The following is a 24,606-nucleotide window of genomic DNA, read 5'->3' on the forward strand; positions in this document are numbered from 1 at the left end:
GATGTTCTGCTCAGAGTTAAACACAGACAGGAAACCGCATGTCTGATACTGTAAAAATCATTTGTCTTCCTGCCATGGCTAACCAGGCAAGTAACCCAAAGGGGCTGTTTTCATTTAACAGGAACACTAATTCACAACAATAAAAAGGGAATAACAACACATTGGTTGTGTATGAAGCGAAAGTGTTACAAAAGGAAGTTTTGGGTTTCACTTAAACATGTCTTAACTAGCCAATCTCTGCTTTGGAGGCATAGATACCCTGGCTCCAAATTTGGAGGGATGTTGCTGATTTTTCTTTGGAGGTCCTGGATATCCTAAGTGCTAGGTGGCCTCACCAGCAAAACTTTAAACATCCCCAGGTTAGGGTGGAGAGCACAGCGGGTGCTCTGGACCACTGCAGGAGTGGTAAGAAGGGAAAAGTCTGAAGAGGAAAGTGAAACAGCAGTGCAACATGCAACAGAAAATGGTTCTGGAGGCTTTTTTGTTTTGCTAGCCAAAATTAAAAATACTACCATTTTCTTTTGAAATGTATATATATGGGGTAATGAAGGCTGGGCATGATTGTTGATTATATTTCAGTTCAGGCCTTTTCTAGTTGTCCTTCAAATCTGAACAGGCTGAATTTCCCATGCTGACCCCAGGACTAGCATTTTCAAATACACCTTTACTGCCTGTAAATTAAAGGCTATGCATTCTATCTTTATATTTACCATATTTATATCCTGCTAGTTTCCTACAAGGAACCCCAAGGTAGCTTACATAATACTTTTCTCCATTTTATCCTCACAACAAGCCTGTAAGCTAAGGTAAGGTTCAGTGACTGGCCCACACCCCGTGAGCCTCCTGGCCAAGGGGAGACTAGAATCTAGACCTCTTGAATCCCAACCCAACACTCTAGTCCCTGTGCATGTGCTGGTTTTTTCATTAGAAGTTCCCTGAAATATGGGAAAGGTGTGCACTGGGGTGATTTTGAGATATTCAACGTCCCTTTTTTTTTTTTTTTGCTTATGCTGGAGATGGATTAGATGATCTACTTTGAAGTCTTTCCAAGAAGAGTTGCAGGTTATCGTTTGAGAGTAACTGTGTCGATGACACTTCTACAGAAGAAAGCATTCTCAGTAGAAATGAAAATGCAGCTTTTGATGCATTCGTTTTGTAAGTGTTGTTGCAGGAAATAACTTGAAATGCTGACTGTACTCAGCTGGTGCCGCTTAAGGAGAAACAAGTCTGATCTGATTGCTTTGTATGAAATCAGATATAATCTATAATGGGATACCGATTTTTTAGAATGCAGATTTTTTTAGAATGCAAATCTGATAACAGACATGTTATCAAAATTACTGTAAGTGAAATGAAGCAGAAACCACCTATGACAACCAGCACTGGTTGACCATCTTTTTGAACAGGTCAAAAGTCCATTCACACTCTGCTATGAGTGAGCAAGTGGTATGCTCTGCAGACTCTGTACAAAACAGAACAGGTACTCACAAGCTTAGTCCACATAGAAAGCAAAAGATTAAGGCTTAATGTGTATACATGCACGTGTGTGTGCAGATGGGAAGGGGTGGGGAAAAGCAATGCAGAATCCATTCATGGGTAAACAGGAGTAGGCACGATCACACTCCTGTTAACTGGTAAAACGCCACATCACATCTGTGCAATGGTCAACATTAAAAATCATATAATCGAAACTAGTAAAAGGAACTAGCAATGATAGAGCAGCACATCAGTGTTAAAAAAAACAGCAGAGAGAAGAATCACATCCAATGATTAGATTAACTCGGTAGTCCAATACTATATTCATGTGGCAAAGTCCCCGGGGGAGTAAGAAGCAAACTTTTTACTACCCTCCAATACTGGCTCTTGGCAAGCTTTGCTTGGGATAGTATCCTAGCCAGAAGACTTGACTTGGATTTCCTATTATATTCCCAGGCAGGACCAAGAGAAGTTCCTCTTCAAATGATATAAACCATCAGGGGATATATATGGGGCAACTGATGCTCCTTACAGGAGGTTTTTAATTGTTATTAGAATATAGTGGATTACTAAAGTTGCTTTGCAAAACATACTAAGCTAGAAAGCAACCTCTTGCCTAGAATCTGACCACAGTGGAGGCACCTATTACCTCTAGAGGGCTTTATTTCAATCAAATTATATCAATTAGCCTAAAGTCCTCTGTGTTTCGGAAAGCCTATGAATTGCCTCAGCATAAAAGGCCATGGAAGTTTTAAAATACCATAATTCTAATTAGCTTCTGTAAGCACCTCTCTTCTTATTTTTTTATAGAGGTGAGTAAACAAGACATGAATGAAGTCATTAAAGTCAGCAACTAGACCATTATCTACTTGACTGCCCTGCCAGCACTGAGATAATGGACATCATTAAATAGGCAGACAAGATTAAAATGTGATTTAAAAAAAATAAAGATCAAAGAGAAGGCATTCTCATCAAGTGTCCTTTTTTGGGCAGGGGTGGGAGCTATGCAAAGATATGGGTTTTACACATCTGAAGCAGTGAGCTGACACAAATCCATGTAAACTTGGCAATCCTCCCTTAAAACCATTTCCAGTAGAAAATGCAAGCTCAGCTGTGGTTAAAAGATGCAGCTAAAATATTTCCACCCACCTCCAAGCACAGCATGACATTCAAGAAATTTATACTGTTGATTTTTTTAATATGTTAAATCTTGCTTACATAAAAGAAAATTATTTCCTCACCCTCCTTTTATTTAGTATCTGAACTGCAATGCTTAACATCATTCAAAACAATAAAAAGCAACCTAAGTTACACATCTTCAGTGATATACTGTGCAATATATCCTAAATTTTCAAATTCTGTTGAAAATCTCTCCTCAGATGTTTCATCACCATAATCTCAAACTCAGTTGTTCATGACTGAACTACATCTCTTTCCTTCCCAGGCCCTCTGCTCCTCAAATAATTTCCTTGTGCATAGTAATACTGCCATTCGACTGGCAAAACAGGCACAAATTCCAATTTTATATTTGACTCCTCTCTCCTTTGGCTCCCGTATTCATTGTGCTTGCCAAGTTGTGCTGCTGCTTCTTTTACTGCACTGGAAAAATACAGTGCTTTCTCTGTCCCGTTCCTTTGTGACTGAATCCAAACTGTGAACCTGAGTCTTCAGAAGGAATGTAACCCAATCACAGGCTGAGTTTTAATCCTTGTTCTTAGATCTACCTTTCAACTGACCGGGGCTACTTCTCTCTTCTCCTCTCCGGTCTTCTTTTGCCTCACCCAGGTTTCTCAGCTACACAGCACTCTGCTGCCAAAGGCACGTGCATTTTATGATACCTGGATTACACAATGCCCCTACACTGCCTTCCTGAATGCTCCAGGAACCAGCACAAACTTTTGTCCTTACCTTTAAAGTGCTCAATAGCACCCCCCCTCCGTTTTCTGTGTTTTCTGAAACACACCTGCTCCTGATCCTTGTTCCTCAAATTGCACCACTGTCCACCATCTAAGGGTCTCAAGCACCCTCAAAAGACCACTGCACCCATGTCCTACTTGTGCATTTCCCAGAGGCAGCTGGTTGACAACTGTGTGAATGTAATACTGGACTAGATGGACCCTTGGTCTGATCCAGCATGGTCCATATAACTCCAGCCTTTCTCCCTTGCTGTCCCATGTACTAAGGACTGCCTACCAGAACACTTGTGTGATGCCACCTGTGATAGGTGTAACCTGTCCCAAGAGGCTAGTAATGGGATGGTCTATAAAAGCTTTAAACAAACAAACAAATAAATAAAAATAGCACAGGCTGTAGCCTGCACCATGAGAGAAGAGTGAGGCTTGCAATCCAGGTAACATAGTACCTGGTTTTCCCACCACTACCACCAGGTGGTCATAGCTGCCTCTACTAAAACAACCCTTAGTCCTCGGTGACATGCTTACTGACACAGCCAATTCTCTTTGCTAGAGGGCATGGTAAGGCAGTTAGGTTAGGTAGAATGAAGGTCTTGGATGGTACCATTTGGTATTAATCCAACCACCAATGTAATTTGACAGTTTTTGTAATAAGATTTCCAAGGGTATGAAAATGATTTCAAAACAGTTTTAGTAATCAACTGTAGGAGTAGTTAGAATTCTGAAAATAGCATGGAAAATGTACCTATTTAAATGCAGTCTAGGCTACTGTCCTACATTATCCAAGATCTTGCAATAAAACATTTTTTTCAGCCTATCTGTTAGTAATCTGTTGTCCCTGGAATCTCCTGCAATACATCCTCTCCTCTGCCTCCCACCTGCCAGCTTCACTTGCATTCAGCAGTACAACTTCACCACCCACTCATTTAGCCCATCAGAAGGACCATGAAGAATATGACTGAACCACCCATCTTCTCGTACAGATCATGTTAGGCTGCTCCTGATGAAAGATAACATTAAACCACCTCATTATAGTAAGGTTAGTTACAGAACTTGAAAATGACACAAAAGACTTCTTGATGCAGTTGCCACTGGAACATTTTTGGCCTTTTTCCTTCTGACAAACCAAGGTCAGAATTTTTCAAAACAGGAAATCCTAAATCAGAGGAAATCCTAAAGAACAAAACCGTGTTTTTTCCTGACAGCCACAGTGCAAAGGGAAAGGGGAAAAAAACATGAAACGGGAACACATGTACAAATGAAAACTCAACACAAACTTACCCTCTGAAAAAATAAGTTTGTCATTGCATTCTTCCTCACTGCAGGAACACATAAACAGCAATCCACCATCTCCCTTCTTCTCTTTCATGTAACATTTATCTGACTTAAAATCATCCAATTTGTGCCCATGGAGCTCTAGTGCAGGATCATGACATACAGTTTCTAAAGTTATGTTTTCATCATTCTTTCTCCTAAAAAAATAGATAATTTAGAGACGAATAAACTTAAGAAGTAAGATAGTGTGAGTGTGCGTGCATGCATGCATGCATCAGAGAGAGAGAGAATAAATAAATGAATACAAAGTAAAACTAGCTCTTTTCATCAAAATCTCTAAAATACAGCAGGACTCCACCCATATCCACCGCCTAAGTTATCACAGTTTCACTTAACTGAGGTTGCCTTCTCCATTTGCAGGGGTTAGGGGCACAGGACACCCACAAAGGTGGAAAATTGTGAATACCTCTAAGGAACTACACACACTGCTTGGAAATGCCATGCTCTTTCTCTCAGTACTAGCCAGCCTCACTCACATGTTTTGTCTCTCAGTGTGTGCAAATACTCTAGAGATATTTGTGGCTTTCCCTAGAAATGTTTGCAGGTTTTCACGTTTGTGGGGAGTCCTGTGTAGTGTTTTTTTTTCTATCTGTGGTTTTAGCATCTGCTGGAGGGGGGACTGGAAACTACTCCCCATGAATATGAGCTCCTGCTGTATCTTAACTCCAATTTTTCTGTAATTTATGCTAGAATAACTAGTGGCACCACTAAGGACTAAACGATATGAAACTGGCATATGGGGGAGATGATTTGTCTGCAAGAGTTTTAGTACTAGTAGAACACTTCAAGAACCACTGTGGGTGAATAGGGGGAGATAAATAAGAATAAGCATAAGGATAAACCCCAATTATCAAGGAAGTCAAATGTGCACAACATGTGACCCACTAAAATAAATTTAGCTTTTAAGACATTATCGTGGCTCTTCAGAAGTTCAACTAAGGCTTCTGTGCCTTCCTAGAAAGGATTAACATTCTCAGATTCAGGCATCTCACTTTAGCAGTTACACATATGGTTTTACCTAACCTCAGGTGAATATAGGATCTGTGGACTGGTATCATTTTTTAAAATTACAAAGTAATTGCTACTATGCAATATGAGATTAGGGATTATATGTGCCTAACTACTGCATTATTTAAAATGGACTGGAAATGAAGCTTTTCTTTTTCAGTAATCCATATCCTGGAATCTCAAATCTCTTTCCAATCTAATACTATTATGGGTTGCTGCAGTCATATGGCATGGCCACAGCAGGTTTCAGAAAGCACAGGAATTTAAACAGCACAACATTTTCAAACCCTACCTTTTAAAAACAATGACAACAACCTTGCACTATTATCAGAATGCCTGGGGCAAGCAAGTCTCAAAGCTCTGAAATGTCTTTTTCACTAAAATATACTTAAAGATTCAGTATGAACCAATTGTAGTTGGAAGAAACTTACCAAACAGCTGCACACACTTCATTGTTGTCAACACAGATAGAAGTAATGTTGCAGTGACTGTTGCAATGTCCTTTATTTCTACAGCTTGTTGATTTAACATCACAAAATTTGCAAAGTGCCCGGATTTTGATTTTACCTTCCAACATTCCAGATAAGTGATCTTCAGCTGTAAATGGAAAGAAATGATGCATTGATAAGCAAAGCATATCAACATGCATGTCCATCCTGTATATGTACATATTGTGCAGAAGCAAGTTCTACTCAAGTAATCCCCACTCCCACTTGCATCAGGTTTCCCCAGTGTGCTGCCTTTCATAGTTTTAACTACCATGATTCCTGGCCTTTGGGACTGAAAAAAAAAGTGGTTCAACACCCCCCATTTTTTTTTAATAAAAAGACTATGAAATTGACCCAACAGAGCAATGGTTCACTTGAATCCCTACTCCTTTCCCCCCTCCTAATCATATTGCTGATCTTTTGCACATTTACTCTGAGAGTAAGCCTCTATAGGGAATGCCCACTTCCCAGCATTGCTACCATGTATGGGCAAACTGCTCCTTCACTGGGCAATGAAGGAGTTTCTTATTTATATTTCGGGGCCTAAGACACTCTCTCTTCAGTGTAATTCAGAGTTCCACAAGCTGATCCTTTTCTGTTGCCACAATTCTGTTGCTGCTGTTGTCATTATGGGCCATCAAGCTGTCTCCCAACTTATGGCGACCCTATGAATGAAAGCCCTCCAAAATGTTTTATCCATGACAACCCTGTTTAGCTGTTCTAAATTCAAGGCTGTGGCTTCCTTTACGGAGTCAATCCATCTCTCCATCTCCATCTTCTGCTAGACTATTTTAAAACCTTCTACTATCTGGTAGAAGAGGCTTAAGCATGAAATGGGAATCTACACTGGAGACAAACTGCTGCTATAACCCTCTAAATACATCTTTTATTTCAGGCAAAATTCTCTAAGCCTCCACCCCAGCAAAATACATTTGCAATCAGCTCTAGATTTGGAGCACAAGTCTTCCTCTGCAACCAAAGCTCCTCCTCCTGTATTTTCAGCTGGTAGGACAGATTATCTGGGGTTTTATCACTCTGTTTGTATAACCTTCTCTTGGCTCCTGCCACCATATAGCCACCTACTTCCTATCTTTAATAGCCATGCTTGACTATCCCCTTAGTGAAAGAATAACTTAATATCTTGGCTATTCACTTTCTTAGTATTCTCCTAGTCCTTCTAGAACACCACAGACCAACCAGCAGACTTCCTCTCTCATTGCTCACAGCCTACCTGACCAACCTAACTACCAATTGTCAGCTCCTTAATTGTTCTTCCCCAGCCACTCTTTTCCACCCTCCTAGAATACCCAGAGCCAAAGTTATGTACCTGATACAGGCTCCATCTAACAATATTTAAAGTGATTGCTTCTCTTGCCCTCTCCAGCACATCACAAGCAGCCATTACACAGACCTTTGAGAAAAACAAAGACCTGAGACCTATCAGATAAATTGTAGCCTCACAAAGGCAAAAAAAGTAAACATTACCTAACAAAGGGGCATTTCTCCACAGTCTCATGGCAACTGATGGGTCATATTTTTACTTATTTTTTATTTATTCTCATATTTATATGCCACCTATAACTGTCAGAACAGCCTCCCTAGACGGCTCACACAATAAAACAACATAAAAGAGTTAAAAGAATACTACCATATTTTAATTAAACATGCATAGGACTCTATTGTTAATTTCCAGTTGCCCACCAAACCTTTGGTTCTGCTTTTAAACATTTTTGGATTTTATGTGGCCCAAAGAAAATGTGCACACACACATATACAGGGTAGCATATAATAGCACATAGGGAGTCTGTATTTTTCTGGACAAACCTATTCCAATCACAGCCTCTTCTGAAGGGTATTTAAGCCCTGTATTTCTTGAGTAAATAAGCTGCTGGATGAATGACCTCTTGACTCTGTAATTGTGTATGCATGTTTCTGTAGATATTCAACTGCCTATAATGACAGCTCCCAGCAAACAGGAAAGTAGGCATTAAAAAAAAAAAAAACTCCAGCAGCCATGTTGAATTTCCCAAAGCACCTCAGATCAGAGCTTTATGGGATGGCCTCTTGGAGTCTCTAAATTTCAGCTCAAGCCTAAAATGTGACAGAAACAAAGTAGCTAATTTAGAGGTGGTAGCCAAGAATGGCTGGTATCAATTTGGCACAGCCTTCCTACTAACTTTGGTCAAACTTTTAGAAATTCAGTAATTCTTCTCCGTATCAAGCTTCAGTCACAGGTAGCAAATTATCTTCTATAAGTAAAGCAATTCCAAACTTTTTTGACTGAGAGTCAATTAGACAATATTTCAGGAGCCAATCTTCAAATAATTCTCTTAGCAAATGCCATATTGCTTTCCCAGCAAGCTGGAAGCAAGAAAAGTATTTATCAGCATAGGCCTGGCACTATTATCAGTCTGCTGCTACTGAATTTTGTAAGAAATCTAATAAGCTAGTCTTTCTTCTAGGAGAGTTATCAAATGGTACCAAGCATTTACTAGGCTTCCAGAACTGGCTACTGACCATTAATCTGTCTCCTGAGAACCAACTACAATATCATATGACACCATTACATGCACTATTTTGGTTTATTCAGATAGCAATAATGGAAGAGGCTACCTGTCTCCGTAAAGTGACTCCCCTCCCACAAGTAACATTTTCGTTCACCCAGTCTCATATTTTTTTCGTGAATAACAAAGGAGTACTGTGACACCGTGTTAAACAAGAATTTATTGAGGCATAAACCAAAGCAAGAATTTATTGCAGCATAAACATTTAAGGGTCAAATTTGACTGTGAACATCAACTGAGGTGTTTTTTTTCTTTTTCTTTTTTATCCTCCCTGCCACAAGGGAATGAAGAATTTCAAGATGAAAACAGTTGGTGGCAGTGAGAGACTTAAATATTCCTCCCAGATCAGAGTCATTCCAGTTCAAATTAGAGCTGTACTTTATTTACTCTAAAGCAAATAAACCAATCACACAAAGCACTGCTATGGGCAATTAGAAGAACATGTAGTTTGGCCCTACCGGTGAAGACAGACCTGCCCTCTAAAGTGTGATGGAAGTGGTGTGAACATATACTTCAGAATTTACTGAATGTCTGAGCATCATGGGAGTGAATCTAGGTTCAAATCACTCACACTACACTTTAGATAGTGGGTCTATACTTTACCCTAAGGAGAACAGGTGGGGGACTGAAGTTCAAAAAGTTTGAGAAGCACTGCCAAAGAGAATAAATTGTTGTCCCGTATGTGCAAAGCTTTGCTGGAAACTCATAGAAGTAGGCAAGTTCAATCAGTTTTAAATAAACAGAGGAAATAGCTTACTACCACTGAATATAAGTTTGCGTAATGGTGCAAGAGTATAATTTGACAGGAGTTTTCGGTGTAATGACTCAGGCAGCAGTAAGCATTTATTTTATTTTATTTTACTCTGGAATGGTTACTGGAAAAAAGAATTTCCTCTTAAGTAATTATTAAAGTCCTTATGGTCTCCATCATCATGGAAAAAGTATTCAGGCTGACCAAGGCAAAAAGGGTCACAGTGAGCAAGAAGCGAGACTTTAGGAGGCAAATTAATAGTTAAATTCCACAGATAATACAGGGCCCAGCACAGGGGTATTCATTATTCTGTAAGTCGGGGCCACTTTGGCTCTAGGCACCATCAGGAAGCACCACTTGGAGGCCCCATTCTTGGCCTCTGTCCTGCCCCTCCCTGGTCAAACAGGGACGCTGGCAATTCCTGGCTAGCAATTCTTGGGGGCATCTTCTGATCATCCTCTCCATGTACCTCCTCAGCTGGTTACCAAGTCACCAGGCATACAAATTCTGAAAGGTTAATCTGGTGCTTGGATTAGGATAGGCCTTTCTGCTCTGGTGTAGGTTGCCCGTTGGCTCGCTCCCTCTCTCTCATATTCAATTGCCCCTCCGTCTTCAGCATCTCTGCACTGCAGCTAACCTGTTCTGTTGCTCTTTGCCTCCTGGACTCTCCCACTGCCATAGCCAATTGGCCAGTTGCTTCCTTGACCCAGCCACTTTGCAGCTGATGAGTGGCAGGCTTTCTGTCTCCTCAACTCAAAGTTTCTTCAGGCAAAGCTAGACAGCCCTCTTGACAAGAGGGGAATTGGCAGCTGTCAGTGTTCCTCTGGCCTTGCAGTGAAAAAACATTGTCGTATTTGCAGGGAGAAAAAAGATGCTTAGCCCTACCCTCCAATTGTATCCTACGAACAGCCACTATGGTATTACCCAAGGCTGGGCATGGAGATAATGTCCAGTTTGACCCAGAGATCAACTGCACAAAACAGCATATTTAGAATTACTATTTTGATGGAAGCATGCATACATAAATACATTATCTTACAAGTGAAAATCCACACATGCTCTCTCAGAAGTTCCATCAGTAAGACCCTTGAGGTCTGTCAGAAGCTGCTTCTTGATCTCTCCTGGTTAGTGCAAGATTTCAGTTCTGATGCACAAGTTCTGCCTATGTATTTCTTATGAATCATAGCAATTCCACTCTTGTGGAGGAAGAATATCAGAAGTCTTTTGATCTGAAATGCTGCTTGCATGCAAAATTTCACATATTTGTGGTGGGTGTGGTGGAGGGAAAGACCTGCAATATATTTGCTAGGCACTTCTAGGAAAAATTCTTGCATCCACCAGGACCTAGACTCCAAAGTTATCACAAATGGATTAGACAAGATACCCACAGCACAGCCTGATCAAAATTTCTTGGATGAAATCCAGTTGATACATTCCAAGTATGTTGACAAGGTACTTGGGCAGGTTGTACAATAATGTCCATACTGAATCCTTGTCCCTTTTGGCTAATCACAGTTAGCAAGGAGCGAACAGCTGGCTGGATCAGCTCGTATGAGAGGGAGTAGTCCATGCCACCTGAAACAGGCAGTGGGGAATCCACTTTCGAAGAAATCCTCTCCAGGCCCAGAATATCACAATAGACCAGTGGCAAATATCCTCTTTCTGGACAAGGCTCTTGAATGGGTGATGGCCAACCAGCTGCAGACACTCTTGGATTTGACTGCTGACCTGGATACATTTCGGTTGGGATTTTGGCTGTGTTCTGGCATGGAATTAGTTTTGGTCATCCTGTATGATGACTTATGTCAGGAGAGAAACAGGGAGAGTGTGACCTCTTGATGGCTTGCAATACAACTATGGTATCTTTCTGGGGCAGCTGGCTATGTTGGGAGCAGGGTGTACTGCACTGCAGTGGTTTTGTTCCTACTCTGACAGCCAGTTCCAGAAGGTGGTGCTTGGGACATATTGCTTGACCCTTTGCAATCTTCAGCATGAGGTTCCTCAGAGGTTAGTCTTGTCCTCCATGTTACAGAAATCTATTGAGTGAAATCTTCTGGAGTTTGCTGCCATCAATATGCTGATGGCATGCACATCTGTTTCTCCTATCAATTAGTATAATATTATATTGGGGTATTATTAACAAGTCTTGCACTTTAATTTGTGTTAGCTATTGTACATTTTTAGATTGGGTTTTTAATTTTTGTAATGTAATTTTATGGTGCTTTATTGTTATTTGTATTTAATATTATACTTTTATGTACTATTGTTAACTGCCCAGAAGTCTTTGGTTATATTAAATTAAACTTAATAATAATAGCAGTAATATTCCTTTCTTTTGGTGCTCTGGTGAGATGACAAAGATAAGTATTATTTCTATTCAAATTGAGATGGCTGAGCATAATAAGGTTGTACTGTGCAACAGTAAGTAATTAAACACAGAACAAGTAAAAGTATCATAAACATCTAGAAGAATGCTAGCTATGCTTTTTAAGGGACAGATATATTTCTTTATTTTTAATAGTGGAAGGAAAAAAAGGTGCAAAAGGAAAAAAAAACTTCAAGCAACAACAAAAATCACAATACCCACAGGGAAGATAAATTATCTCTTTGGAAACTGGCACATTTACTCCTTTGTTCCCTTTCCCTGGAAGCTACAAGTGTCCCTATCATAGCAGTGACATTTCAAAGGCTTGCTCTGTAATTTCTCTCTTTTAGCAACTTACACATTTCTGAACACAGACAGACAAATTATTATTCTTACTATCATCATCATCATCATCATCATCATCGCAATGCCATATTTACATTTCACATTTGCCAACCTCACGCATAAAAAAAACAGTTAAATGGATGTATCCAAATGTTATTTTTATGTATCTATCTGAGTTATCAGCAACACACTAAAACTATCTCTCTCTAATTCAGATCAACTGGAGAAGCGTTGCCAAGGGTTTACTTAGCAAATGATAATCATTAGGAAGTGTAGGTTCTCTTCAACAGTGTGTGACTTTCTGTGTGGTGATGACTTCAGTATCCATTTATAATTATAAAATAGGATGTGGGTTTTTCTGTCAGCAAGCCCATAGTACCAAGGCCATGAAACCTACATATTTGATATTTGACATGGATACTGAAGGATCCTAGAAGCATGCACCTCAGCATCATTTAGTTTTTAAAATGCATTAATTTTACATTATGAGAAATCAAAACTTCCTTGAGAAGACAATCCTGCTAGGGAAAGTCAAAGACCGAAGAAGAAAAGGAAGAGTAGATAAGAGATGAATTAACTCCATAAAGGAATTTAGAACAGCCTGGAATTTAGAACAGCTAAGCAGGGGTGTCAAGGATAGGATAGGGCTTTTTGGAGATCCTTCATTCATACGGTCACCCTAAGTCAGAAACAACTATTTTAATTTAAATACGTCACTGTGCTTTCAGCATGTTGTACCATCTTCAGTCACTAGGTGGCAGACCTCCTGAAATAAGGCATATCTTTGAACTCAGCACAATTTAAAGCCAAGGAACTGTAGCCTGAGGAACAGTGTTTTTGGCTACTTCCTACCCTTACTGTGGGCAGCCCCTGCTAAGGGGAATGTAACAGCTAGACCCTCCCCCTGCAGATATGGGGTGCTCCTTGGCAGGATGCCTAGGCATGCGAGGGTAGGGAGCTCCGATAATTGTGCATTTGTGTTTAAATGCTTCTCTGTATTAAATTAAGGGCTATTCCCATCCACGGAAGTGAAGCTGGGTCTGCTCACTTGTTTTAAAATATATTGCCTATCAAAAGTAACTGGGCCCCAAGGCTTCAGTACTTTGCCAGACAATATAAGGGGCTCATTTTAGATGGACATTTTATTTATTTATACAATTTATTGCCCACTTTTCATTGAGAAATAAACCCAAGGTAGGATTAATATGGGTATAAGCAGTTAGCTTCCGATGGATATAAGCAGTTAGCTTCCGTATGTTGTTGTGTGTTAAGGAAGTTAATTTTATATTATCACAGACAGGTATGTCCATATATTTATGATGGTGAAATAGTTTGCTCATTTAATGATTTTATTCTTCAGTGTCTGGATGGAAATAGAGAAGCCAGCATCATGGCTTTGCTCCAAATGTATGTGTGATAAGATAAGATAGTGTATTGTAGGTTTTACTATATTCTTAATCATTGTTAATTGTTGTTTTGATTTCTGTAAGCCGTCCTGAGATGTTTTTGCCTACAGGACCAGGTATAAATATTTTAAATAATAAATAAATAAATGTAGAAGTATCTTTCACTGAGGAATGGGTAGCCATTATTTAAGAAAACAGAACATTAAAAGCTGAACAAGTAGAAGGACTTGTTGAATGTTGACCATTGCCAAAGTAATATTAAGTTTAACAATAATTGTGATGATAAACAAAACTAATAGTTAAATCAATAACTGGCAGTACAATCTTAAGCACATCATTTTAGAAGTCCCACCATGCTGAGTACAGGATTGCAAGCTTAACACAACATAAAGCTAACTTGACTCATTTACTGTAATATTCCAAAGATTCCAATTTGCAGCACCAACAATGCAGTTGACAGAGTGAGGCAACCAGAGGCTTCCTCAGATGTATAAATAATGTACACCACAGCACTTTAAGGGAATCCAGTGGCTGGAATAAAGCAGATAGCCGGTGACCCTTGCACTGGGTCCACGAAGTTATTCCCCTTAGCTGTGATTTCATTTCATCTCCTTCAGTTGCACTTTGAATATGTTTACAATTGCAAGTATATCGTGTTTTCCAAACTACTAAATATAAAGAACACATAAAACCCATACATGATTTTCATATTTTTGAACAAAATAAAATATACACAGAAGATGTGGATAGAAGAGGGTATTTATTTATTTAAAATACAAGGGAAGAAACACATCAGAACATTCATGTGTTATCTTTTGCAAATACTGTACAGGAATTAGTCTTAAGGGGTATTTAGCAAAGAATATACAATGAAATTAAAAAAAGAAAGGTTTGTTGTTTCTGCTTCACTCAAAACTCAAGCAAGACCTACTGAAGATGAGACATCAGCCTTAAATTTGAATTTCCTGTCCTTTGTTGGTTTTTGTTGCAACCATCTTTATGCTTCATTTCCTGCAGGAGCATTTTTTTCTTTAAAAATAAAAGGTCATAAAATGCGTATGACTTATAGTTCTGGCCAAAATACATTTTAACAGCTATCACTGTTAAGAAAGCTGTACTGTAAATATAGGGATTGTTTGGACATAAAGACAACTCACTGGTTATGAACTGATTTGCACAATCACTGCAGCCCACCATGGCTTATTTAAACTATAAACCATGCCTTGTTATAGGGTTATTTATGGGTTGTTTTCTCCTCAAATGAGCCATACCACCTGGGTTCCTTTGACATAAAAAAATCAAAGCAATTCCCTGTTGGGGATTGAATTTTCAAAGTGACTGCTGACACATGACACAGCCCACCTATAGTGATGGTTCAAAGCAGTTAATGGGTTGTCATGCTGTCTTTTTCCATTTTACTGTGTCTCTCATGACTGGCTTCTTCATAGGTTGTTCGGCATAACATGTGAACCCAGACTAGTCCTAAAAAACCCAACAGGTAACAGCTACAGCGACTGTTTGTAAAAACAAGCAAACACTCTCACACACACACAAATTAGCCAGATAAATGCTTAGGGTGGTTAACTTATATTTGCATGACACAATTCATGAAGCCAGGGTCAGAACCTGGGAACTTTGCCATTTGTATTTCACCCTGAAATAGAAACATATGCACTTGTTCTGCAGCACAATTCTATGCATGTCTGCTCAGAAGGAAAAACCACAGCATTCAATGGAAATTACTCCAGAATATATTTTGCCCTGCAGCTTTGCAAGGTGGGAATGTTGACTTAAGGGCTCTCTTTTCCTGTGAGTCAATTTACAATGCAATCCTATACATGCATATCTACTCAGAGGTACCCTGCTGTGAATTCAACAGGATTCCTAGGTAAATGTGTATAGTACTGCAGCCTTACAAATGCATATTCAAGATGTACTTTGTGGGGTAGAATAAGTTTGTTTCAAAGGATGGTGTATTTCTTAAAAAGAGTATCTAAATGAGAAGACCTGTAAAAGTAAAATTCCAACCACAGTCAGCACATTTTAATGCATGCTGTTCATAACAGGTATGCTGATTAAATACGCCTCTTTTCTCTTTTAAAGCATTATTTGTGTATGACCTTGTAAAATGGTATGTGGAATAAAGACAGAGATTAAAAAATGAAGGCATTTTCTCTGCCAGTTACCTTCAAACACACACACACACCATTCTTTCGTTTGTGAAGTTAAACATACAACTTAATCCTAGGGTTAAACAGCTATTAGAATATATTTTTTATTAAAAATGGATGTCTTGTGTTTGGCACATTTTTGACAGTGTAAGAGAGTTTTTGAAAACCTAAGATTTGTTCCATGATAAATGTTGAAAATAATGAAAAAAGTATTATTACATGATGTTTGTTAGAAAAAGATTTCACAAAATACTTTTACTTTGGAGCCTTAGTGTTCCCTAAAGAGTTATACATATAATACTATAGTGTATCAGATTTCATGAGAAAAGGTGGAAATAGCACTTTATCTACCATATGTCTGGTTATCAGCAAACCTATTTTATGCCTCATTGGTCACATCAGAAACTTTCTTTTCCTGATGCTTAAATGAGAACCCTCTAAGCAATCTGATCAAATCTGAATAAACAGCTTGCAGTCCATAGTCTCAACCCAAAGAAAAGTATTAAAGCAGCCCTCAACTTTGCCTTTAAGCAGGGGACACTTTTAATTCAAATTGCTCCAGTGAGCTTCATGGCCAAGTGGGAACTAGAACCCCAATCTCCCAGGTCCCCAATCCACCAATTGAACCACCACACCACACCAGCTTTAGCCACAAAGGGGAGAGATGGGAGGGGGCAGCAGAGCGTGCAGGAAAGGAAGGTTTAAGCCTTTGTCCCCAATTGCAGTTTCCCTGGCAATCCCATGCCCCCCCCCCCCCCCCCACAAAAAAAACACACCAGTCCTGCTCAGGGGGGAAAAAAACCTTCCATTGGATTTTCCTCCTAAGCTTAATTGCTTAGGTATCCTGGGGGAGGAGGATGTGGAGAAGGAGCATTAACCCTTTGCTTCCCAGTTGCAACCCCCCTTGAAAATCGCCACCTCCATGAAAAGCTGAGAAATATTCCATTGGCACCAACAGACATTCAAGGATCCAGGGTCGAGGGATACAGGTTCAGGTTTGAGGTATCATAGGCCAAAAGCTTACCTGCTCCCTGTAGTGAATCACTGCATCTTATGCCAACAATGACATTTGGAAATAGCCAAGTGACCCATGACCTTTTTCAAATATTTATCATAATAAACTTCATTCTCCAAGTATGGACTTTAAGGCCCAGTTCTCAACATGGAGACCCATTTTAGACACTGAAAAGTCTCATACTGCATTCAGGCTTAAGTATCTGCAGCCAATCCAAAGCAGGGAGAAGATACGTTAATAAACACATCTAGAGGGTATGTGCCTGCACAATATCTTGCATCATAGTACACATTGTTTCAATGGCAGCATGAAGAGGCACATTTAAGAAAATGCATCAGTCTTTGCCTCTAGCAACGTTTTCTTTGCAGAACATGCTTGATTGTCAAAGATGAACAGATCAGAATTGGACGCCAGTGGCTAGAAGGTCCTAATGCAATGGAATAGATTTTGTGAAGTCCAGCAGGTGATACTGAGGTTATCCAATATGACCTGCCAAATATAGCATTTTTTTTCTACAGTTAAAGCAATGCACCAGATGCAAATATCATCACAGTAAGCAAATATCACAAACTCCAATTACATCATCTGGAAACCTGAATATATTGTATCACTCTCACCCCACAACTTCAAGAAAAAGTTTTGAGGAAGAGCTGATGTCATGGCTAGATTCTACCTATAATCACCTCAAGTTTTCACGATGACAGTAAAAGCCGTACCGAGATGCTAGTGGTGGACAGGTTAGAAAAGCAAGCAAGCAAGCAAGCAAGCAATGAATGCTCCCTCCTTGCTCCCATCCAACTGACAGAGGGAGGAAACCAAACCAAACACAGCTCCTGAATGGGACACAACTTCCTTTGAATTATATTTCTTGGATAATTCCTCCTTGGACAACTAACACCAAGTCTTCACATTTCAAAGAGTGAATGCTTATCTGAATCAGGTATGACCTTTCTTTTCCAAGCGACCTCCCTCCCAAGAGTTCATGGTTGTCACACAGGGAAAAAACAACAACAACCCTAAAACTAAAACGAGAAACCCCCAGTAGCCCAGATGTGCTTATCTGGAAATCAAGCTGGCATTTTGTTTTCATACTTTGTTTTCTATGGGAAGGATGTAGCAAATGCCTCACATCTGGGCCACCCCACTCTTGATTCTACAAGAGTGCTTTATGGGTGAAAGTTATAATTAAACATCAAACTCACACATGCACACTGCTTAAAACTTAGATAATCTCTGGAAAACCTGGGTTCCAGATGTGTAGGTCCTTGCTGAGGCAGGGCAATTTTACTCTCAGCTGCCCCTGTCAGGGAATAGGGATATTTTATTTCTTCTGTAATCATGTTATGGCTGCATTAGTTTTCAGCTGCAATATTTAAATCTAGCTTGATCTCAGCACAGATGGTTATTTATACTTAAAAGTATTGCCATTTATTCAAGTAGAGGCTTTCCATTAAAACATATGTTCAATAACTTTTCTTCTTTTGCCCAGAGTTTGGAAAACCAGCCTGATTTGCATTTGAAAGTATCGGTTTCAGAAGCAGCACAAATTTTTCCCCACCAACTCTCTAGGCTTGGAAAAAAATATCTTCATATGCAATTAAGATGCAAATATTAGCTACAGCACTCCTGCCCATAATTTAATTTTTTTCACTTGCTTCTCAAGTATGGAGCCTGTTTTCCTTCTCTGACTTTTAACCTGATATTTATGCTATTAAAACTTATTTTGCTTCTAGTTCTTCAGCAGGAGTACTTTAAGAGGATTCCTTATGAAGATCTGGGGCAGGGTGGAAGGCTGATCATTTTCAGATTCATAGCAGTCCTATCTCAAACATGATGCCAGGATATTAATTATCCAAACCAAAATATTTTGCTTGCACTTGAAGCAGGTTCCATCCTCCATTATATTGTAGACTTTACAAGTAAGTGGCAAAACATCCCATCCCCCTGTTAAATGGGGTCTTTCAGGCTACTGCAATCACCAATACCCTAGATACATATTATTTTCTCTTTTCTTCAGTTGTTCTTCTATTAGAACTTTTTAATACACCAATATTTGAGATACTGTACTTGGTGGGTATTATATCATCTGTGAATGATCATTTGAAGGTTTTAAGCATCTTACAATTTGTATAGCACTTTACATGAGTTCCATAGGTTGGGTGAACAGGAGTTATATGTATACAGACTGTTCAAAGGCTTGTCCATATGCCTGTGGATATTATGCAACTACAAGGTAGCACTGAGGTTTAGCACTGAGGGTGAGAAGAACTGTGAAAATACATAACCATCTGTGGCCCTTTATAGAATACTAGCTAGCCTTTAACAGCCTATTCTCCCCCTTCAAAAAATGCTCAGAAAACATGAGAATGACCCCGGAGAATGACAACAGCATGTGTAGCACCCACAAACTCCCATGGATTAGGAATCACAAGAGCACACTAAATGCCTCTTGCAGGAAAACTATAAATAGCCCTTCTTTTTCAGCCTCACCACAACCAAAATACAGAGATGCAAATATGGATTCCTCTTACTCTGTTCCTGTACAGATTGTGAGAAGATACAGTATGCAAAGCAGAGAAAGGCCGTATCTCAGTGGCAGAGCACAGGCCTTCTGTGCAGAAGGTCCCAGCTTCATTCCCTGACCTGTCTAGGCAGGGCACAAAAAGCTCCTTCCTGAAGCCATGGAAAGCCGTTGCTAGTCTGTGTTGCCTACACTGGACTCAACAGACCAGCTCAGTCTAGGTCCCCCTCCTATGTTCTTAAGTACTGTAAATACACAACAGCAATAAATAAATGCCAAATGTCATTAAACTTTTTCCCTTTTCAGCACTGCCAGCTTCAGTTTTTGGTGGCCAGATGAGAGATGGACTTCTCTCCCAGGCTGCAAATCTCGCTGCCAAGGAAAGCTAGTCTAGTTCCATTTCTGCAGTCCCTTTGCCACCATGCAACAATGTTTTAATTCAGACATTTGATGTGTAAGCCATTCTGTGGCACTACAAGCAGTTTTCTTATTAGAATTGTATTTTTAATGTATTTGTTTTATTAATGTTTTAATCTAGTTGTTATTTAACTGTTGTTTAATACAGTCTATGATTGAAAGTCACCTGTTGGGTGCCATTTTCCACACAGAAAGGCAGGGTTTAAATGAAAAGATTAAAGTGGAATGCATGAACCAGCATGTAGCTCATTCACATTCTGATTAATTAAGGCAAAATTAATGGCTTAGAGTGATGTACGAAGGCAGCCAATGAATAATAAGTTTGTCCATAACATTTCTAGGGGAAAACATTCTGGGCTCTCAGAAAACTCTTATCAATTTCCCAAGCCCTTAAATTGGAAACACAATAGGGCTTACATATTTTTCCCCTCCCTCATTCCTTCCATATGTTACAAGGAAAGGCACGGGTCTTCTATGGTCCTCACTGATCTAATCCCTTTGCTTTGATATATTCTGTAGTGCTGCATGGCTGAGTTTTATTTCCTTTTAATGTGGCTTGTTGAGCAACAGTTTTGTTTTATCAGACACGCATCTGCCAGAAGCATAAAAGTGGAATATCACAGATGTGATATCTGTCTCCTGGCTGATGTCAGTGTGGTAGGGAAGTGCTCCAAGGAGAGTGTTATTAAAGCTTCCTGGAGGCTGATATTAACAATAAATATGGCTGTCAAAGAAAGGCATTAGAATTTGAGGGAATGAACTGGAACAACGGAACTTCCAGTCAGCAGCATGTTACGAATTGTGCATGCAACCCATATAAACTTTCTTGTCATGGAAGTGTGCACCTCTTTTTAGCTATAGTCTAACCCCTTAAGCTTTAGTGCTAAAACAATGAAGGCTCTCATTTTGTATGCATGTATGTATCCTATACCAGGCAAGACTCTGATACAAAAAAGGCCTAGCACCTCCCTTAAAGAACCAAGCATATACTACTTAGCTGTAACTGCAGCTCAAGTTTAAACTATAGAATAACAGTTATGTTCAGGCTGCTAACAACCCCCCTAAAAGGATTCTTCAGAAGTTTTGAGGGCTATAAGGTATTACACCTGAGAAATTTAAAAAAAAAATGTCTCTCTCCCTGGGGGAATGCTTGCTTTGGACATACACTAAGTTGATCCCAAATGCAGAAAGTTTAACTTTTCATCTGAAGTCCTGCAAGTTGTTTCTGTTTATATTCTAAATTAATTAAATGTAGTGTTTTGGGACGGTTCCAGGTAGCTAGCTCCAGGTTCTCACTGAGCATCCTACAGCAACAGCAAAATTGCAGATTACTTGCAGAGCAATTTCTCACCAAGGAGAACCAAAAAGGCCTACGAGGGTACACAAGGGTTGCTTAAAGAAACCGGCTTAGTTTCCAATGCCTGTAGCAAGTGTGCCCTGCAGCTGTAAACATGACAGGCTCCACCTTAAAGAGGGGCACATGGCAGGCTATGATCTCAAGAGTGGTGCTGTGCATCTCTGGTGCTCCAAAATTTGCCACATGTCTAGTGCAAGCCCCAGGGAATCAGCTTGGAATGGAAAGGAAGGTGGAGATTGTCCCAGCAAGCATACTGTGATTCAGAGACGCAGTTCAAAGCACAATGCAAGGGCAGGGATGATTCTGCTCTAAGCTCAAGGAGAGGGTCGGGGGCTCTGTCTTTTCATACGGCACTTTAAGGGCACTTCCACTGTGTCACACTGCACAGCTTGGAAACATGCCATAATTGTGGATTGGATTTCAAGCAGGAGAGTGAGCCTGCGGTGTGCTCTTTCTGCCCAGGCTTCCAAGTACCTTCAAAGCACCACGTAAGGGGGGGGGGGGATGATCTTAACTAGTACTAGATCTTAACTGGAATCTTTCTTCCAGAAAAAAACATGCTGTCATTTTTGATTCCATTTGTTTTTGCTTTACCCCTTCACTTCTTTCAGAATGACAAAATTGGTGATTCATGGCATACCTGACTGACCACAGTGTACAGGGTGGCATAGAGCCCTTTAAGCCTCTGGTGCAAAGACATGTGCAAGATGATGCTGCTGGCTAGACAGAGAGCATTCAAAGCACAATCCTAGGCTGCTACTCTGCAAGTAGTGAGAAATCAAGTCACAAGTACCTGGGAAGCTGTCATCAGATTTTAACTTTTCATTGTGCACGTTATATGACCACAAGAAGATTTCCCCTGTCTGCTCTGTGTAATTAGCTACCCTGTACTAATTAACAGCTGTCTCATAGGTGAAAGTAAAATTACTAGTTTTGGCAACTATAAAAAATACACTTTAAGTGAAAACCTCTCCATTTTTGTCCATCTAAGACATATTTAAATGACTAGGCAAGTTGCAAAAGGCACTATTACAGTGCACCATATTTTCCTAGGTAACTTTGAAAAAAAATACCACTGATATCCTTTAAGAGATATCTTCATCTATCACAAAACTGAGCAAAGAGCTGCATGAATGCATTTTGTTACTGCCATGTTATAGCAAAATATAAACCCTGCAATCAAATAGGAACCTAAGACCTAACCTTAGCATATGCATTCATTATACATATTCATTATACTTGTAATTCTGCCTAAGCACATTTTAAAAACTGATTTTCATTAGAATGACATACCTTTTCAGTAGAACCTTTCATTAAAAAGAGGCAAAGATTCCCTCATTAACTTTAAAGAAAAAATAACACCGGGAAAAGGAAGAGTAATAAGGGAAGCAGAAGCAGGCAAAGAACATCAGGGCATGCCTTCAGCGGGACTGCTCACCTCACCAAGCAAGACTAACATCAACTGCCTTGTGTGAAAAAAGAGATAGGAGTAGGCAAAGGAAGAATCAAGGCCTGCTGCAGATGGTCTATGCCCTCTTCTGCAATAATGAGAGGCCTTCTTGAAAGTTTATTCAATTTTTCCTTCTTCCCTCCCCATCTCCTTTTCCTCATGCATTGTATCGCTTTAGATTGCAATCACAGATTCATAAAATAGTAGGGCCAGGAGCCAAGAAGGCCTTCAGGTCCAGCTCCCTGCTGGTGGGGGATGCCCAGTCACATCATCCCACTCATGCAGGCAAAGACAGTCTTGTTTTGCTGTTTCAATGTAAGCTACTCTGGGAGACTTTCTGGGCTAAGAAGTGAGTTAAAATACTTTATATAAATAAATAGTTGTGATACTCCAGTCTAAGCTCTCTGTAGAAATATTTAATGTCAGTTTACCCCTTTTTTCTTATTGTAAATTCAGGCTGTTGATTCAATTTTGAAACACTCTGCTGCAATTTATTCTACAATCAAAATAATTATGCTACATGTCTTGAAGAGGGAAAAATAGATAAAAGATTTCCTCATCCTTTACACACACAGCAAACTAGTTTTATGGAAGAACTCTTTCAACAGTACACAGACAAACAAGCTGACTTTGTGACATGATACAGATTAAAAGAGCCAGTGTGGTGTAGTGGTTAAAGAGCATGGGACTGGGACTCAGACGATCTGGGTTCTAGTCCCTGCTCAGCCATGGAGCCAACCGGGTGACTTTGGGCCAGTCACAGACCCTACCCCACAGGGTTGTTGTTGTGGGGATAAGATGGAAGATGAAGGAGGAGGTGTAAGCTGCCTTGAGCCCTTTGTAGGAAAAAGGCAGGATATAAATCGAATGAATGAATAAAAGAGAATTATATCTGATTCTCTAAAGAAAATCATATCTAAAGCATATCTGTATAAAGTCTGAAAATTGAGTATTTATGGGCTACTGCCCTCACATTACTTTTTAACATGGCAAAACCAACAGGAGGTGCTTTTAAGCCAATATTTCAATGTGGTGAAAATTTCCTTTGACTGCAACTTAAGTGTTGTGAATGGATTAATTATCACACCACTGAGCCTCACAGGTTCACGCTGATGGGTAAACAGTCCATTAACATGGTGTGAGCATGCATTCAAATGAAATATTCACATTAAACTGATTCAGTAGTATTACCTTGTGGTAACTTTGTCATGTCAAGAAATGTCATGAGAATAGGTTCTTAGAGATGCTTAGTGCTTCCTGAAGTGGTGATCAGAAATTGCTAGCATTTTTGGGTCTCTCCTGGCTGACTTTTATTCATCTACATTAGCATACAGTACTACCTGCTCTAATTACTGCTCTAAATGTAGCAGTAGAAATATTCCTCCATTTTACTTTGGTTTATTGTCTTAATTGATCACACCCAAGCATAAAATGGAGGATCACATCCACTCACACCTTCCAAAATGAAGCACTCCACAACACACTGTAATGTATGCTGTTCACAGCAGTGGTGCAGCTGTATCTTTGCAATCTGAATCTGGAAAGACTGTGCAAGGGCTAAAGTGAAGCATGTAACAGGCTGGATGAGGTCAATAAACTCAAGCTGAATCTCAATACAGCAGAAACCTTGTAGAAAGATGGTTTTCATGTTTGAAAATGCCTGTTCTAGATAGGACCACACTTTTCTTGAAAGACCATGTGTGGAAAAACCATGTGTGTAGTTCGGAGGCCCGAGTAGTCTGAGTGGCTCAAAATGCTCTTCCAACTTCCTGGCTAGTTTGCCACATACAAATATTCATGGCTGGGGTAATCGGGTGCCAGTTGTTCATGTTCTGCTGGCTTACAAATTGGACTAGTGTAACATGTTCTCAGTGCAGCTGCCCTCAGAGATGACCTGGATGCTTCAACTTGTGCAGAATACAGCTGCTAAAAGTCAATGTTTGGGGCCAGATAGGTTCCTATTATACCAATGCGACTGGAGCTGCACTGGTGACTTATTTGCTTCTAGGCCCAATTCAAGGAGC

At 39.8% G+C, this 24,606-nt stretch overlaps 1 protein-coding gene across 6 annotated transcripts in view; it reads right to left on the reverse strand.

Annotated features, from left to right (window-relative positions):
- TGFBR2 (transforming growth factor beta receptor 2) overlaps positions 1 to 24,606 on the reverse strand; it is a 65,170-nt gene that overhangs the window by 34,369 nt on the left and 6,195 nt on the right. For 5 of the 6 annotated variants that reach the window (XM_044417481.1, XM_044417492.1, XM_044417516.1 and 2 more), the window contains 2 exons: positions 6,164 to 6,329; positions 4,671 to 4,861 (listed from right to left, as the gene is read on the reverse strand). In XM_044417481.1, the coding sequence (XP_044273416.1) occupies positions 4,671 to 4,861; positions 6,164 to 6,329 (357 nt within the window). Of the gene's footprint in view, positions 1 to 4,670; positions 4,862 to 6,163; positions 6,330 to 7,547; positions 7,613 to 24,606 lie in introns of those variants that run through there. The other variant, XM_044417506.1, reaches the window with a different exon arrangement.

This window comes from Varanus komodoensis, unplaced genomic scaffold (genome assembly GCF_004798865.1).
Source record: "Varanus komodoensis strain SLA01 unplaced genomic scaffold, ASM479886v1 scaffold10, whole genome shotgun sequence".
NCBI classification, from domain to species: domain Eukaryota; kingdom Metazoa; phylum Chordata; class Lepidosauria; order Squamata; family Varanidae; genus Varanus; species Varanus komodoensis.